The sequence below is a fragment of the Vigna umbellata genome, chromosome 1, assembly GCF_029865625.1.
Source record: "Vigna umbellata cultivar VRB3 chromosome 1, Vumbellata_1.0, whole genome shotgun sequence".
NCBI lineage: Eukaryota > Viridiplantae > Streptophyta > Magnoliopsida > Fabales > Fabaceae > Vigna > Vigna umbellata.
This window is the reverse complement of record NC_142165.1, coordinates 16,681,569-16,698,527: the sequence shown is the minus strand read 5'-3', so window position 1 is coordinate 16,698,527 and position 16,959 is coordinate 16,681,569. Positions and strand designations below refer to the sequence as shown.

General features: G+C 36.7%; 4 protein-coding genes across 7 annotated transcripts; 3 read left to right on the top strand and 1 right to left on the bottom strand.

Annotated features, from left to right (window-relative positions):
• Positions 1–367: 367 nt before the first annotated feature.
• Positions 368–2,590, top strand: LOC124844234 (U-box domain-containing protein 5-like). The gene is made up of 4 exons (XM_088105902.1): positions 368–632; positions 1,162–1,347; positions 1,515–1,622; positions 1,895–2,590. Exons 1-4 carry the CDS (start codon positions 534–536, stop codon positions 2,324–2,326), a joined length of 825 nt encoding a protein of 274 aa, XP_087962028.1. The 5' UTR covers positions 368–533; the 3' UTR covers positions 2,327–2,590.
• Positions 2,591–4,726: 2,136 nt separating this feature from the next.
• On the top strand, positions 4,727–7,240 carry NFD5 (pentatricopeptide (PPR) repeat-containing protein). The gene is made up of 2 exons (XM_047321226.2): positions 4,727–5,857; positions 6,053–7,240. Exons 1-2 carry the CDS (start codon positions 4,832–4,834, stop codon positions 7,091–7,093), a joined length of 2,067 nt encoding a protein of 688 aa, XP_047177182.2. The 5' UTR covers positions 4,727–4,831; the 3' UTR covers positions 7,094–7,240.
• Positions 7,241–9,195: 1,955 nt separating this feature from the next.
• Positions 9,196–11,474, top strand: LOC148204821 (oxidoreductases, acting on NADH or NADPH). Its single transcript, XM_088098072.1, has one exon. It carries the CDS (start codon positions 9,505–9,507, stop codon positions 11,260–11,262), a length of 1,758 nt encoding a protein of 585 aa, XP_087954198.1. The 5' UTR covers positions 9,196–9,504; the 3' UTR covers positions 11,263–11,474.
• A 56-nt stretch (positions 11,475–11,530) lies between these two features.
• On the bottom strand, positions 11,531–14,840 carry LOC124844301 (tubby-like F-box protein 5). Of its 4 annotated transcripts, XM_088098086.1 has the most exons (6): positions 14,294–14,839; positions 13,854–13,969; positions 13,549–13,746; positions 13,345–13,432; positions 12,491–12,623; positions 11,531–12,402 (listed from the first exon to the last, which is right to left on the bottom strand). In XM_088098086.1, exons 2-6 carry the CDS (start codon positions 13,866–13,868, stop codon positions 11,715–11,717), a joined length of 1,122 nt encoding a protein of 373 aa, XP_087954212.1. In that variant the 5' UTR covers positions 13,869–13,969; positions 14,294–14,839; the 3' UTR covers positions 11,531–11,714. The 4 variants fall into 4 exon arrangements, with proteins under 4 accessions (XP_087954212.1, XP_087954216.1, XP_047177172.1 ...); XM_088098090.1 differs by having other exon boundaries at positions 13,854–14,839; XM_047321216.2 differs by having other exon boundaries at positions 13,549–13,969.
• Positions 14,841–16,959: the final 2,119 nt, after the last annotated feature.

Genomic DNA, 16,959 nt, shown 5'->3' with positions numbered 1-16,959 from the left:
ATAGGATGTAATAAATGATATTTAAAAAATTTAAGAATATTATCTAAAAATATTAAAAAATGATAATTTTTATACTTTCTTATCAACCTGGGTTTAAATTTTTCTTATCAAATCCCCCACACACTGAGATAAAAGTCAACAAATACGAGCCATCCTATGAGAAAACTTTTGAGCAAAAGAAAGAAAATTTCTGACCAAAACATACTTTTTTTCATGTGTAAGCTGTTGATGCTTAGTGGGTTGCTGTCAAAATCGTCATTTTTTCGTCAACATGATATGGTCAATGGTTGAACAATCCTACAGGAACAACCCTTCTTTACACGTCTTATCTAATATGAACAAGGCCCAAGAGCAAAAGAATCAAAAGGGTACCATTTTCTTTTTTGTTTAAGTGCAAAATGACTCAATTATTGATTAAGATATGTAGCTGCTGCTATAAAATGGGTCCTTCTCTTTAATGTGTGTGCCGGCTGCTCAAGATATCTGTTTAGTTTTGCAGTATACGATCACATCTCTTCTTCTCTTTGTTGCTCATGTCTTGTGCTGTCTCTGAGCTCAACTCTACTTTTATGATGTCAAGAAACTGTGCAACAGTTTTGGAGATTCCAATTGTAAGCAATTGTAAAGATAAGGTACCATCTTATCTCTGTTATGGTTATCATGAATGTCACCATCACCAACAAGTTTTTAAAGGGTGTGCCTCAGTTATCAGATTTTGGACCAACAGTCTCAAATGACCTTCTGATAATTCCAGATGGTTTTCAGGAATTTAAATTCAGATAAAACTTTGAACCAGTTCTGTGTTGGTGTTTTTAGTGTCATTCTTTAGTCAGAACACTGTTTTAATCTATTTCAAGCCTTAACATGGGAATTATCTTTGTGAAAATTCTGGTAAAAAAAACACCAAGTTATGTCCTTCAATTTGAAGATTGAAGATAACCAAGTGAAGAAAAAAGTTCATCTGATTACAGAAATAGCAGTGTTCTGTTAGTAATAGTAAGGTTCTCTTTCAAGATGCTGAATAAGTGCAGCTAAACTAGTTGATCAATCATTTTGTTTATTGAGGAAGTGTTACATGAGATGAAATTATGTAAAACATAGGTATAATAGATAGATACCTTTATGTGATTTTACACTTCATTCATATTTTCATTTGTGCAGGTACACCATTCTTTGTGCTTAGAGCTTCAAAGACTCATCGATAGAATTTCACTTATAATTTTAGATATTGAATCTGCAAGACCAAATTGCAAGTTAGCGATGGAGGCATTGTGCTCATTAAATCTCACTTTGGCTAGAGCCAAATCAGTTATCAAAGATTGTTCAAAATGCAGTAAACTTTACCTGGTAGGCACCCTTTTGAACTTGAAACCTTCACTCCGATGATACTGATAGATCAATTCCAAATTAGTTTGATACATATAAATTGTCTGCCATAATCTTTGAATACTTTACACTGTTCATGCTTTGAAATGTTGGTCTGAAATGACTAACCTGGATTACAAACTGCTCAGGCAATCACATCCCGCAGGATACTTTCAAAATGTCAAAAACTAAGAAACGCTTTTGAGCTGTACTTGACAGAGATTCAAGGTGCAGTTACAATACCCTTGGCTGATAAGGTTGGTTACACTTTTTGATTAGCCTCTTGCATCTGCATAACATGAATATGTTTGAGTTAACTTCTTATGAAACACTTATTGAATTAAAACTATAGTTTTAGAAGAAGTAATAAAGGAGATAAGCATAAGTTTTAGTTTTAATTCTTCATTTGTATTTTCTTTTCTAGTTCATAGAGAAGTTTATGTAAACAAATTTAAGATTTTTCTTTGTATTAGTGTGACTTGTGATTTTTGAAACTTGGTAATATCTGAGACTGGGAATTGGAATACAGATATCTGCAATACTACATGACCTTAGGAGTGCAAAATTTTCCCTGGAATTTACAGAAGAAGAGGCTAGGAAGGTACTACTTTCACTGTTTGAGAAGAATTTCTCAGATAAAGCTTCTATGGAAAAGGAAGAACTTGAAGCTATACAGATTGCAACTTCTAGATTGGAGATCAAATCTGCATTTTCTCTCTTAGTAGAGAAAGCAACTATTAAGAATCAACTTGATGAAGTGAATGAAACAAACGCAAAGGAGAAGGAACTTCTAGAATACCTTTTGTATCTCTTGATCAAATATAGGAAAACCATTTGTCAGTTTGAAGATGGAGACCACTCACCAACACATGATTTTCATGATCAATCCTTTGAGCATGAGTTGGTTGTTGAAGAAGCATTATGTGAGAAAAAAGTCAATGATGAAGTTGGGGATTTATGATCATTTGATTCTTCAGGTTGTCTTACTTGTGCTTTTTGTTAGTGTCTAGTGTTCATAAAAGGTGATTTTTGAATTCAAAACAATTGATTGGATTTGTCCCAGAGTAGCAGAGTGGAATAAGTTTTAGGAATTCAGTTTTTGTTTTTATGTAATTATCTAATCTCAGAAACAATGACCCCTTTCAGAAATTAGGGGTCGGATCATTTTGGAATTTGTGATCAGAACATTTATTGCATTTTCTATATTCCTTTAGTCATAGCAGCAGCTAAGATGCAGCATTCTTCACCTAAAAAGGACGAAGCAATCTTTGGTCTAACAAACAAACAAATGTAAAAATAAAATAAAAAATACATTTGTCATAGTTGAAACTCGTGACTGAATTCGGTTTATTATGAGTTCAGATTGAGTTTGGTTTAAAAAGAATTAAAATTTCGATATAAGTTAATTTTGAGCTCGATTATCTAAAAATCTAGTTTACTCAGGTTGATTTTGTGGTAAGTAACTACCCAACTTTTTAAGTTATATTATTACAGACTTAATACTTATTTTGGTTTCTATATTCGTTATTTTTGTTCAAAGTAGTCTTCGAGCTTTTTCGGCTTTCAAAGTGATCCATTTTTATGTAAAATTTGTTTAATTTGGTCATTTTTGTTGACGACATCTAAATTGTTAACTACAGAGAGTGAAGGTCGGCCATCAATGAATAACTTGGCCCATTTTATCTGACATGGCTGCCCACCTCATCATTTCCATCCTGACCACTTCATCATCTTCCATCTTCAGCCTCGGAAACCCTAGTTGTCATGGCCTTGCGCACAATAGTTTACCACCGTGAACCCAGGTTCATTACACCGTGAAAATCAATCCATGGCAACACCATCTTCGCAGCGCCAACCTCCGTCACCACAGCGCCACCACGAAACCTCGCGCCTATGTCAACCATGTCAATCGTGGCACCTGAAAATAGAAGAAACACAACCCAAGAACAGCAATCACCGCTAACAAGCATCTCTTGCGTCTTCATTTCCTCAAAACCCCAAATCGCAGCCACCGTTAATCGTGAAACCACCATCGCAAAATCTTTTTCATCGCCACCAATAGACCACCATGATGCATCAAACATTTGCCATTGTTCTCCTTCCACCTCCTTCATCATCAAAAACCTGTAGCACACACAAACACGGTGAGGAACATTGCGCCACAGCAAGAATGAACCCTAAAACCTTAATACAACAAACACAAGTTAAGAATACTTACCTGACATACGCTCCTCCAATTGCAATTTCAACTAACAACGAACACAAATTGAACAACAATTTCACCAATTTCTTCAACCCAAATTGAATAGCCCCTTCGAAACCAATATTAATATCCTTTTACAAAAACATCTTTAATTTAACATTGTCATGTCATTTCCCTGAACTTGGCATGTATATTCAAAACTGACAGTTCATTTAATATTGGTTTAGTGGACACTATCTTGAACAAATGTTACAACAAAATGAATTATTTTTATAGGTATTTATACATCGAAAAAACTTGAGGACCATTTAAACAAAAGTTAAGAATATAAAGATCAAAATAGGTATTAAGCCTATTATTATATCATAAAATTTGTTAGTTTTTTAGACCCATTATGAGGCATTAAGTTATATTATTAACATAATTTGAATTAACTTTATTTAGATTTTAAATAGAAAAAATTATTTTTTTTATTGAGAAAAAAAACTATAATTAAGTAAATTGAGGTAATCCGTTTAATCTACTAACCGTGATGGGTCTGGTCGAGTTCGAAATTTTTAAACTTATTAATAAGTGAATCGAATTAGATTGACTCATTATTACTAATTTTTTTCGTTCTTTATAAACTCTTATTTTTTGAATTATATTTCTTATTTATTGTAGTTTAGAAATTTTATTATATTTAAATTTAAATAACTCAAATTAGAGTTTATTTCAAGTACATGTAAAATATAATAAAAATAAATATCAAATAAAGATGAAAAAAATGTAACTAATAAAAATGAATAAAATATTTGTATTTGAACGAAGATGAACACAATTTCAAATAAGATGAGATGAATGAAAATAAAAAAAGACGAAGGACAAAAAAGTTGAATGTAGATAAAAGAAAAAGAAAGCTAAGAGAAAGACAGAGTTACTTCGAAAATAACTAGGAATGCAAGGTCTTAGTAAATAGGATGTACAGTAAATACATACATTTGATAAATTTATTTAATTTATATATAAATATATATATATTTTAAGGATATATTTGACATTGAAATTTAGAAGTGCAGGAATAAAAGTTGAAGGTGCAGTAAGAAAAAATGGAGTTGGAGGATGAAAGTTCCTTACAAAGACTTTGGGCCTATGTCTTAATTTCAGTTTCTTCTTCACCTTGTTGTCGTTGAGTAAGCAAGTTACTATTGCAGAGTGAAGCTCGATAAACCTAAAACCCTTACACAGTCCCATTCAGTTCTTCAAATTTCAATCTGAGAAAGCATGAGTTGGAGAACTATAGCTTCCACTTCAAGACACACGTTCAAGAGACTCAATGCCATCTTCCGATCCCATTCCGCCATCTTCCCTTCTCCGCAGCACTCACGCGCCTCCTTTGCCGCCTTCCTCCACGCGCCGTTCACCACCACCACCCTTCACTCCTCCCAACCCACCAACGCCCTCATCGACCCCAAAGTCCATGCGACGCAAAACGACGCCGTCGACGACAACGAAGACGCAACGAACGAGTTTCTATCGCGATTTGTGTGGATAATGCGGAAGAAGGTGAAGGAAGCGTACCCGGAATCCGACAAGGCCACCGTGGATGGCATGCTCGTGGGGATCGTGGAGAGGGTTACGGCGGAGATGGAAAAGGGCAGGGGAGTTGAAACGGCATCCTTGGGTTCGGGGGATTTCAGCGAGGATTTGTGGGGAACGGTGTGGGAGGTGAGCAATATGGTGTTGGCGGATATGGACAAGGAGAGGAAGAAGGAGAAAATGAAGGGCTTCTTGCAGTGCGAAGAGGTTAAGGAAATGTGCAGATTCGCCGGTGAAGTTGGCATTCGCGGCGATTTGCTTAGGGAGCTTAGGTTCAAGTGGGCGCGTGAGAAGATGGAGGAGCATGAGTTCTACGAGGGTTTGGAGAAAATGAGGAAGGAGGCACAGACTGAGGGGAAGGAAAGTGGTGTTGGTGAGGAGGGGAAGAAGGAGAATGTTGCTGTTGGACTTCCCAAGAGGAGAGGGAAGATAAGGTACAAGATTTATGGGCTTGATCTCTCTGATCCCAAGTGGGCACAAGTGGCTGATAGGATCCATGAGGCAGAGCAGGTGTTTTGGCCGCAGGAGCCGAAGGCAATTATGGGGAAAGCCAAGATGGTTAGGTCGAAGATTCTGTCGTGGAAGGATGATGATGATGATGGTTTGCAAAGCCTGTTGAATGAGTGGGCGGAACTTGTTCAACCTAGCAGGGTGGAATGGATAGATTTACTTGACAACCTGAAAGAGCAGAATCGTAGTCTGTACTCAAAGGTATGTATATGCACGACAATTCTTATATGAACTTCTTAATTTTGTCATGTATTTTATGGTTATGTGGTTATATGAATTACTTATTTGAGAACTTGGAATGATCCTAAGGATATGTTTCCGTATGCTGCTAGTGAAAATTTTAGGAACTTTCATGCAAAACACGCTTTTTAAGTGAATTACTTTGATTCAACATAGGTGGCTGAAATGTTATTGGCTGAAGATTCTTTCCAAACAATTGTCTCTGACTACTCTAGGCTTATTGATATCTATGTTAAAGAGGACTGCTTTGATGATGTTGAGAGATTGCTGAAGAAGATGAGCGAAAATGGTATACAACTAGATGCTGCAACGGCCAGTGTGTTGGTCCACATGTACTGCAAGGTAGGCAATCATGACCGTGCAAACGAAGCATTTGAAACCTTGAAGGGACTGGGTTTCAAACCGGACTTCCAAGTCTTCAATTCAATGATCATGGCATATGTGAATAATGGCCAGCCTAATTTGGGCGAGAAATTGATGAGGGAGATGGATTCAGGAAATATTAAACCCACGGAGGAAATATACATGGCGTTGCTCCGATCTTTTTCTCAACAAGGTGATACTAAAGGAGCTGACCGAATTTCATTAGCTATGCAGTTTGCAGGATTCCATCAGAGTATGGAGGCATACACCCTACTTATTGAGGCAAATGCACACATTGGTGACCCTTATCAGGCAAAAAGCCATTTTGACTACATGATAAAACTTGGGCATAAGCCTGATGATCGCTGTGCTGCTAGCATGATTGCAGCTTATGAGAAGAAAAACTACTTGGACGATGCATTGGAGCTTCTTGTGCAGTTAGAGAGCGATGGGTTTGAGCCTGGGGTAGCCACTTATTCTGTTCTTGTGGATTGGTTGGGTAAGTTGCAGCTTGTTGATGAAGTTGAGCAGATATTAGGAAAAATAGCTTTGCTGGGTGAGGCTCCTCCTTTTAAGCTTCAAGTAAGTCTCTGTGATATGTATGCAAGGGTTAGAAATGAGAAGAAGGCCCTTCAAATTCTAGGTGTACTGGAATCTAGGAAGGATGAATTAGGAAAAGCTGATTTTGAGAGAATTATAAGTGGCCTTATTGATGGTGGGTTTCGGCAAGATGCCCAACGAATATGTGGGATCATGGAGGCGCAGGGTTTCGATGCATCAAAGGTTAAGGTCAACCTTTTGAAGCCTGTCTCTAGAGGACCTCGTATGAGATAGTTTAGTGGTAATGAATTGGGACATTTTAGTCTTTCTCTGCAAGTGAGTTACAAATGTATTGCCTTATATAGGAAGCAATGTCTGCATGATTTATCATACCATGTAACAAATAAGAATGAATTTGTTTATGGATTTTTCCATTGCTCAGATTCTGAATTTACGCCATTTTTTTTTTCTTTTGAACTTTAGTTGTTTGTATATACAAATGTCTTCTGTGGCATGTTCATGGAATTTTCATTTCCAATTATTCAATATTCTTGTGGTGTGATCATCACTTTTGTTAGGCAAATCTGACAGCACTAATGCCCCCTATCAGGATTTTTAAACTTGTATGCGGTATACTATACTGATCACAAGATGCAAACTAATATAAATGGATAGGAAATGCAGATGGGATGGTTCAAGCAAGTCTTTAATATTGAGATAGTACAGAAAATGCAATGCCCAAAGTAAACAACGCTGATATTTCAAAATCACATATTAAAGCTAAAGTTGGTAGCAACTAGCGTTAGAGCATCCTAGTCTAGACTGTGAATGCAGTATTTATACACTACAATGATCTAAATAAGATGCTACTAATGCAATCATGCTTAATGTAATATGAATTGATCTAAATAAGATGCTACTAATACAATGAACATCTAATTGAACCAAAGAACTGGCAAAACGAAAAATATCGAATTGGGTAAAATGCTAAAACAACCTGTATGAGCTTTTAAAGATGCAGAAATTAGACTTTACCATCAATGCACAAATGCAGAATGAACATTTACAACTAAACTTATGAAACAAAGATTCAAAGATTCAACTATATAGACTAAACTGGAATGACAGACTTGACTTAGCAGTTAACAGGAATGTAAGCATGCACTGAAGTAAAGAAAGCTTTAAAGTTCAGAGGCATAACAAGAAAAGTAAAATGCAAATTGAACAATAGAGCTCAAACAAAGAATACCCGAATTGCAATTCAAGAATTGAAAAAAACTGGTTATAATTGTTAATCAAATCCCACTCTGCTCAAGAAGACCTCTGGTTAAGTAAGACCCATTTTGGGTTGCTTGGATTTGAAAACAAAATCATAATTATGCAGAGTTTTAAAAATTCAATTTAATCAACTACAACTAAGAAAATTATATCTGAAATCATAATACAAAGTTGAAGAAATTAACCCATACAGCAAAATCGTAACAGCTGGAATTATAAATCAAAAAGCAATAAAATTGTGCTGGAAAGTAAAGTGCAGAGCATGAATTAACAAGACAAGAACAAAATTAAATTGTAACTGGGCAGGAATTGAGTAGAATTATGTGAGAACAATAGAAGGCAGTGCAAGAAAGCAGTAAAGAAAGCGGTAAATGGAAATTTAATCGGGCAAGAACTTTAAAGAAATGCAGAAAGTAATTTGGAATTAAGAAAAATTGAAACAACAATTTGTATTGAAACTGGAAAATACAGCAGAGTTTTACTTTAAATCTGAGATGACTTTGCATTCACAAGCAAGAACAAATTCTGCAGCAGACTCCACTCTAGACCTGAAGTGTCACTTTGCACTCACAAATCAGAAATAAAATGTGTCTAATATTGGAAAATTAAGCTACAGTTTACAATACGTCATACACTTCTCGTTTACGTTATCCTGCACTTGCTTTATAGAAGCAAGGCATTTTCTGGTCTTGTTTTAGTATTAAAGTTTTGCTTGAAACAAAAAAGAAGGAATATTTGAATTAAGAAACCATCTTTATTAACATGATATGTTAAATATTAAAATTAAAATCACAGTAGGAATGACAGATTATAACGATTTTAAATTATAGTTTTTATCTAAAGAAGTTCCTACCACACACGGTTGGTTTCTCACAATGGCAGTGTCATGAAGATAAGAGAATAGCTTGCTATAACCGCTTACTTCGTGAAGTTGTACTGTGATTATCTTGTCTCTGAAATAATTTTCTTAAAGAAGATATTAAGAAAGGCACTTTTTGGTTGATTTTACATGGAATCGTTGAAATTAGTTCCTACAAAGTGAACGTATGACTAAAACAATAGCTCCATAACCTGAATCAAGGGTAAAGTATATGTCAGAATTTCTTCTGTGAGAGGTAAGAGAAATTTCTTTTCTCTGCTATGAAAATATTTCTTATTTGAAAGGGTGGCAAACGTTTGATTAGAACATTAAGGCAAAAAACAAAGGAGAACTTCTCAAGGGGAATCAATGTGAAATGTTCTGTATGAAGCAATAAGAATTTGCTAGATCAGGTCTAAAGAAAGCCCCATTGCAATCCAAGGTATAAACACTTGAATTGTGTATATATAAGAATCCTATGATTGCAACATGCAGATTGCATTAAGCTAGAACACCTCAAGAACATCACCCATTTTCCTTCTGTTGAATCAGATATTATCAACCATCCATGGCACAAAGGAGTAAGTCATTTCGTTTTAGGATCCCATGGCTATCAGTACCTTCTGAATCATTCGCCCGTCGTGTAAGGGATACACCAAAATCTCCTCCCCACTCAGACACAAGTGTACCTATTCATAGATCATCTAAGCCTTCTTTGGTGGCACCTTCAGAGCCATCTCCTTCTAGTCCTACAAAAACTGAAGAAGCCTCAAGAGCTGAACCTCAAAAACTTTCACCATCTTCTCCACAGCCACCACTTCAACCTTCACCTCATGCAGATTCACCATCTAAGCCCCACATTGCTCCCTCATCCCCCAAAACTAGTTTGACCTCAGCCTTGAAAGCATCCACTCCTCCTACATCATCTTCCTCTGAAGAAGAAAAGAAAAAGATGATCTTGTCTGAACCAACATCACAAGAAGCTGAGTCGAAGGTAGAAGCACCATTGAGAACAATCTCCAAGTCACCAGAAACATCTTTTCAACCGGCGAGGATGTCATCAACTCAGCCTGCAGACACCGAACAACAAGTTTCTTCTGTGCCCTATTCATCCCCGGTTTCAAAATTTGAACTTGCCACTCATCCATCATCTCCTTTGGCCTCAAAGGACGTCAAAACTGAAGAAACCATTCCTCAAGAAGAAAAGGAGAAGATGGAAGAGCCAGTACCAGAACAAGAAAAACCAAAGATAAATTCACCTTTGAAAACCATCACCAAGTCACCGCAGCAGACCTCTTCTCAACCAGAGAATCTGTCCACACAGCTTCCCGCAATTGAGCACAGATCAACAACATCAAATAGCAAGTCCCTTAAATCTGAAAAAAAGGAAAAAGTGGTGCCAGAAACCTCTAAGGAACGAGGAAAAGGCAAAGATACAACAACAACAGCCACAGGACAACCAAGTGAACAACGCACCATAGCTTCTGCTTCAGGAACAACAACAACAACAACAAAGGCTAAAGATTCATTTGGCAAGGCGTTTCGTGGAGATAAGAAGCATCATGGAGTACGAGAAACTGTGGAGAGAAAACTGATGTTTTCCACAACCAACCCCATCGAGAAAGACACAAGAGTTGTGACTTCAACAGATGAAGGCACAAAAAATGTGTCAAGCTCAAGCATATCACCTGAAAAAGCTGTCTCATCCAGTGGTGAAAAGGCTCCTCCACTACAAAAAGGCATCAAAGATGATATCACAAAGTTTGTGCACAAACTAACATCCACTGTTCACCCTACACAACACATGGATGACAAACAGTTTAGTGTCATAACCTTGGTTGGTGACAATAGAGGAGCCACAATGCACTTAGGTTCTGAGTCAGCTAAGAAAGAGGATTCAATCCACATACACCGAGCCTACAAGAGTGATCCTGAAGAGACCAACGAGGTGACCACTGATGGAGAAGAAAACACCAATGAAGAAGAAGAAGAAGAAGAAGAGCTGGGGATGGCATATGTCAACAGCAACATACAAAGTATCAATAACTCACTCATGTTTCATGGTTCAATCACTGAAAGAGACCCTGGTGTTCAAATTACTCTTCCACAAAAGCCCACTGAACCCATCAGGCCCCATGATAAGCCTAAACCGGGCTTGGAAACTCAGAGGACTCAGTTCAACATCAACCGGGCCGAGAAGTCAATGTACCAGCCGACTGTTGGAAGAAGCATCAGAGGACCCTTCCTCGAATCGCATGATAAACGTCGCCGTCAAAGTTGCAAGTTCAGTTGTGACAAGGATATTGAAGACATTGAGATAATGTGAAGAAACAAGCACACAGATTCCCTTCAAAAATCCAAAATAAACTGTGGTGGAATATTGTAACAAACACTCTTAGTAGCAAAAATAAGTGTTAACAACATCCACGTCATGTAATTTGTCATATATCATGTCATTTTTATGTCATGCTTGTGATATTTTCAATCGGTTGTTCATTTAGCTTATAAGAAAATTACGAAGATGGTTATGTTCTTTTATGTGGGTGATTCCTGATGAAATTAAGTTAACAAACTTGTTTACAGTAGAGTTTCCATTAAACATGAATCCTAATAGATAGCATTACACAAATTAAACTTGTGCATGCAGAATTAAAGTACTCATTAGAATGAGAGCTGTTTGTTCCAGCTTCTTCTCTCCTTCCGTACGAAAATATGTACATTTTATATCAAGGAAGAGTGACACGACAACAATGGTGTAGGCACAAGTCGTGATATCAATCATTCACAAGCTGGTTTTGTGTCAAAGCTGCTCAAACATATTGCAAAGGCTTGAAAAGCTGAGAGGGGGTATCGGTAATCCATGGTGAATATGTCCTTCCCAATTTTTCCAAATTGTAGTATCACTTTTTCTTGTTCAGCAGCTGAAACATTTTGGCATGGTTCAGCAGCTGCCACGAGCTGGAAGTTCTTCACAGAGGCCACTGTAACCCTTCCCTTGAAATTCAAGCACCAGCATTGTAGTTGTTCATGCCATCTAGGGGCCTTGTTTTTCAAAACCAATGGTTCCCTTGCCCTCTGGCTTGATTCTTGAGTATTTTCAGTGTCATTTGTGTCAAACTCAACAATTTCTGGCTTCCTTCCTTTTGAATCTGAGGTGGTGGTGTTGGTAGATACATGCTCATTAAGATAATTTGTAAACTTCAAAGGAGTTGGAGCACTTCCTCCTTCTTGGATTGCAGATATGGGTATCAAGTGCATCGTACACCGCATTCGCCTTGGACCTCTTGTTCGGAGGACATTGAGTTCATAAGATACTGTGGCTACTTTGTAGTTAGCAGCAGCAGCAACCTTGGGAAGTACCTGCTTCAGATGGACTCTTTGCTGCAACTTGCAGTTCAATGGAAGTGAAGAATCATGTGGGGACTCGCCATCCAGAATCATGAACTTGGTGCCAAGAAAATTAGACCTGTTCATTGCGTACAGATCAAGTCAACAATAGAAAGTAGAATAGAGTATCATCCATGAAGATAAGAGCAGAGAGATGTGAGACTAACCTCAACTTTCCAATGTAAGTGTTGCTTGATCGAGAGAAATCATCAGCAACCAATGATATTAAAAATTCTGTACATGTTGCCCTTCGAATCTTCTTTGCTGCTAGTAACAGTTTGCTCATATCACCAGAAAGTGCTGCAAATACAAAATTACAATTCTCAAACAAAGTGCAACGAAAAAGTAGAAATTGAAAAGGAAAACAGATTCCAGTCAAACATATCTCAGCAGTAGCATACAGTGATTCACTTCCAATAAGGTGATTTAATGAGCATATGAAGCAAAAGTTAACTAGAACATTAAAACAAGTCTCTAAATCAAAAATAATTTTCATACTAGGTAATAAAAAAAAGTACAAAACTACATCTCAGTTTTGTCCATATAAAAATCTATCCCATCCACCGGTACAGTACATTTACAAGTTATAACAAACAGTCTTGAATCATCACCCTCAACTGAAGTGCTTTGCAATAAGAAAAACAAGGGAAAATTATGTGAACACAGATATTATCAAATTTCATCACCGTTGCTACAGTTACATTTATAGCAAACATCATTGAATCTTCATTTCTCAGTACAAGTTATATACAACAAGATAAAACAAGGTTTTTTTATTATCACTAATTTATCATGCCAAAGCAATGATCCAACCTATAATAAATTTTCATGGATGAAAAATTAAGTCATGCTTCACCATAGCATGTCTAAGGAAGAAACTACCAAAAGAAAAGATCCCCAGAGGGTGATTCATTCAAGATCCAAAATCTGATTTTAGTTTCCCAGAAAACTCAATATTTTACTGAAATTCTTACAGAAGTATATGCAAGTGGAGAATGGATTGTGTGAATACAGAAATTACCAGGGCTCAGGCCGAGATATAAACAATATGTTGAAGACACTCTTTCTCTCCTAATAAAACACTGGATTGGTGAGTCTCTTGGGCCAGGCTGATAAACGAAAGGGATCAACACAAGTAAAATGAACAAAAGAAATCACATATTAGTATCATGTACTACCAATCCTGAAGTAAATAATGTATAAATATTGTCTGAGTTAAAATTACCTGCTTCAGTGATATAGAAAAAGTGAGCAAACCACACTGTTCTGGTGTCTTGACCACATCCTTTGTTATCTCTCTCCACAGCCTACAAACTGAGGAACATGCCACAAGTGCTCTACGTGCAGGCCATGAGGTTTCGCTGGCTTCCAACCTTTGAATTATGTCTAAAAGCAACTCTGGTGGTAAGTTAGCCCACCGGCTCTGTGATGAAGAAGAGGAAGAAGATGATGATGATGAGGAGGAGGAAGAGGAGGAGGGGGAGGAGGAGGATGGTGGTAGAGAACATTCTGGTGCAATGTGAGATTTACCATGGCGATGCACATGCTTTCCCTCTCCCCCTCTTCTATACATGTTGCTGATACCCTCTCCAATCTCCTTGAGCTCACGCACTATGCTTCTGAATGGCATTATGATAAGTGTGGAACTATCACAGCCATTGTGTTTGAAGAGAAAAATCAGACATCAAGTATAATAATTGAGAAAGTACAACAACACTAACACCACTTTGAATGAGGTGAGTGGATTTATTGATGACAAAAGTGGTGAACGTGAAGCAATACTAATTACAAACAATGATGGAGTGAGACACATATGTGTTGCTGCAGTGATGGGAGGTTTAACTTGAAAGACAAGTTGTGTTTCAAGAATCAAAGCCTTGATCCAAAACACGGATTCCCATGTTGAGATTTCGAAGAAACAAAAAATAAATGAATGAAAAGCTCAAAGATTTAGAGGCAGATGCGTGTACCGTGAGACAAGGGCCTAGAAAGCGAGGAAATCTTGCAGAGAAGTTGGAGGACACAAAGGGTGGTGAGGAATGTGGTGAATCCTTCCAAGACTGTACCTCAGACTCCAAAGCCAATGTCTTGGACAAAGAAAACAAAAGAAAAAAGAGTAAGAGATGATGAGAGTGGTGGTGGAGGTTGAGCTTGTGTGGGTTTATAGGTTACAAAGTTATAAGTCACAAAACAAAAGCTTGTGGATAAAACTAAAACTATAAAAATGGGCATCACATCTTCATGCCTTTTGGTTTTGTTTTTCCAAGCATCAAGCAAAGCATCCCTTCCTCACAGCCACACAGACAAGACTTTTGATCTTTGCAGTGCCACACCTCAAAGAAAATGTAAATGCTACCAAGCCTACCACTTCCATTAAATGGAAACCACTTTTCATCTTCATCACTCACTGCTTGCTTGCAGTTGCACCATACAAATTCCTTCTTTCAGTTACCATTAAATGAGTAGGATTTCACTATGCTACTTTTTCTAGAAAATTTCTTTGGCAGACTAATATTTCCTTTTATTTTATTCTCTTGCTTTAACTATGCCCAAGATCACACCTAACAAGTTCTGGCACAAAAATAGTTAAGCTAAGAGGGCCCCACCTGGATATTTTATTTTTCCATAATTGCCATCATGAACTTTGAATCAATCAAAGACCAATCCAACGGTCACTGGCTCATAGCCAAACGTGCACCGAATATCTCAGTTCTATGGTTTGGTCACAGTGTAAACTGTGAACAGCTGTTTCTGTCTTCTTTTTCTAGTTTTTCCTCTTAGTGCGAGGTTTACAACACAGACACATGTAAAAAAATTGATATATTTTTTATTTAAAACCTTAAAACAGTAAGTTAATAGGTTTTTCATCTTTAGGCTTTGAATCACGTTTGAATTTCCTGACTCACTCACTATAATCCGTGGATGTCAGTATCCAAGCTCAAATTTTAAGATTTATAAACATGTAACATAGTTTGTTATATCAGTTATATATATCAGTTTATTATAGTATATTCAAAATCAAAGAATAATATTAGACGGGGTGGGCTTGGCCACATTAAAAGTTTGCAGCAGGTTTTGAAGAGCTGGATGGATTCACCATAATTGGGAATTTATGTGGCAGCAGGGATGGAAGTACGTAAAAGAAAGTTGTGCAGCATTGTGTTTGATGAAATAGACCAAGTGTCAAAATCAACCAACTACTGCTACCACTACACTATACCAATTCCATGTTACGTAGTTTTATTAGACAAAACCAGCAGTGTATGTAGAAGTCCTTGGTCTTTAATGTTACACAGTTTGATCTCCTTTATTTATGGTCAAAAAGTAGAGACTGACCCTTAAGATGTTTGCATGCGAAAAAGTTGATGAGTGTGGAAAAAGATGGAAGCATATATGGACGATGATTGATGTCCCTTTCTTCTCTAACCTCTTCACTGATTCATTCTAAAAATTTCTTCTTCCTCCTGGATTTAGGTGTTGTTGGTAGATGGATACTATGGCCACATATGAGCATTGCTATCTTGAAAAGACACATTATCTACGCGTCCTTAATTGAAGAGACTTTCTCTACAAATGACTTGTAGTTGATGATAGCTGTGTCACTTTCACCACTCCTAAAAATGTTTCTTACACACGTGCCCGCCCCATACCCCACTTCATTTCTGTCACAAAATTCAGAAATACTTTCTCTGCAACAAAACTCAAATTCTTCAACCAAATTCTTCTGTTATTATTGAAAGTATCACGTCTATCAGAGATAAAGCCAATTTAAAAGAGATAAAGCCAATTTAAAGTATATAAACAAGTATAAATGGTTTTATAAGATTAAATTAAGTTATATTTAGTTTTTGCTGAACATAAAAGTTTTCTGTCATGGACTAAACTTAATAGAATTTCTTAAAAACTGCTATATTTATTGTATGCTGAAGATAAAAGTTTTGGTATGGACTAAACTTACATAGAATTTCTTAAAAACCGTTTGTTGTTTTATAAACAAAAATGGAATACTTTAGCTAGCAAATTTGTTAAAATTACACATTTATTGTGACTTCCTCTCTCTTTCTAAGAATAAAGTATCTCGCATCAAAGTTGAAAGTCATGAGACTAAAGTGAATTTTGTTTCTTTTAACAAAGTCATTTTCATTGACATAGTGAAATAAGCTATTTTTTTAACATATTTTAGGAATAAACTATCTATAAGCCTTCTTGTGAGAACTCTCACTTTTTATTTAACCACCCAGTTATAAAAAAATGAACTTCTGGTGATGGTAGCAAAAAAAAGAAGATAATTTGCAGTGCATGAGTTCTAATTGTTGTGACTGTTAGTGTCAAAATGTATTAAAAATGAAGAAGTGCATTATAACATTTTGTGCAATGGGAATGAGTATCTTTATCGAAAAGTTTGGAAAGGTAGCTGACAGATAGATGAGTTAGCGTAATTGTACAGCATGGTCCACTCACCAACTTGCTCTCTGCAATAATACAACTCAAATTCATTGATGGAGAAGTACTTGTTCTAATCACCATGTCCCCACAAGAACCTCTTATTCACTCTCCTTCCTCATTCTTTTGCTACATCCATTTTCTATTCTATGCATCTATTCTATCTACGTACCCTCCTTCTTAAACTCTTGCA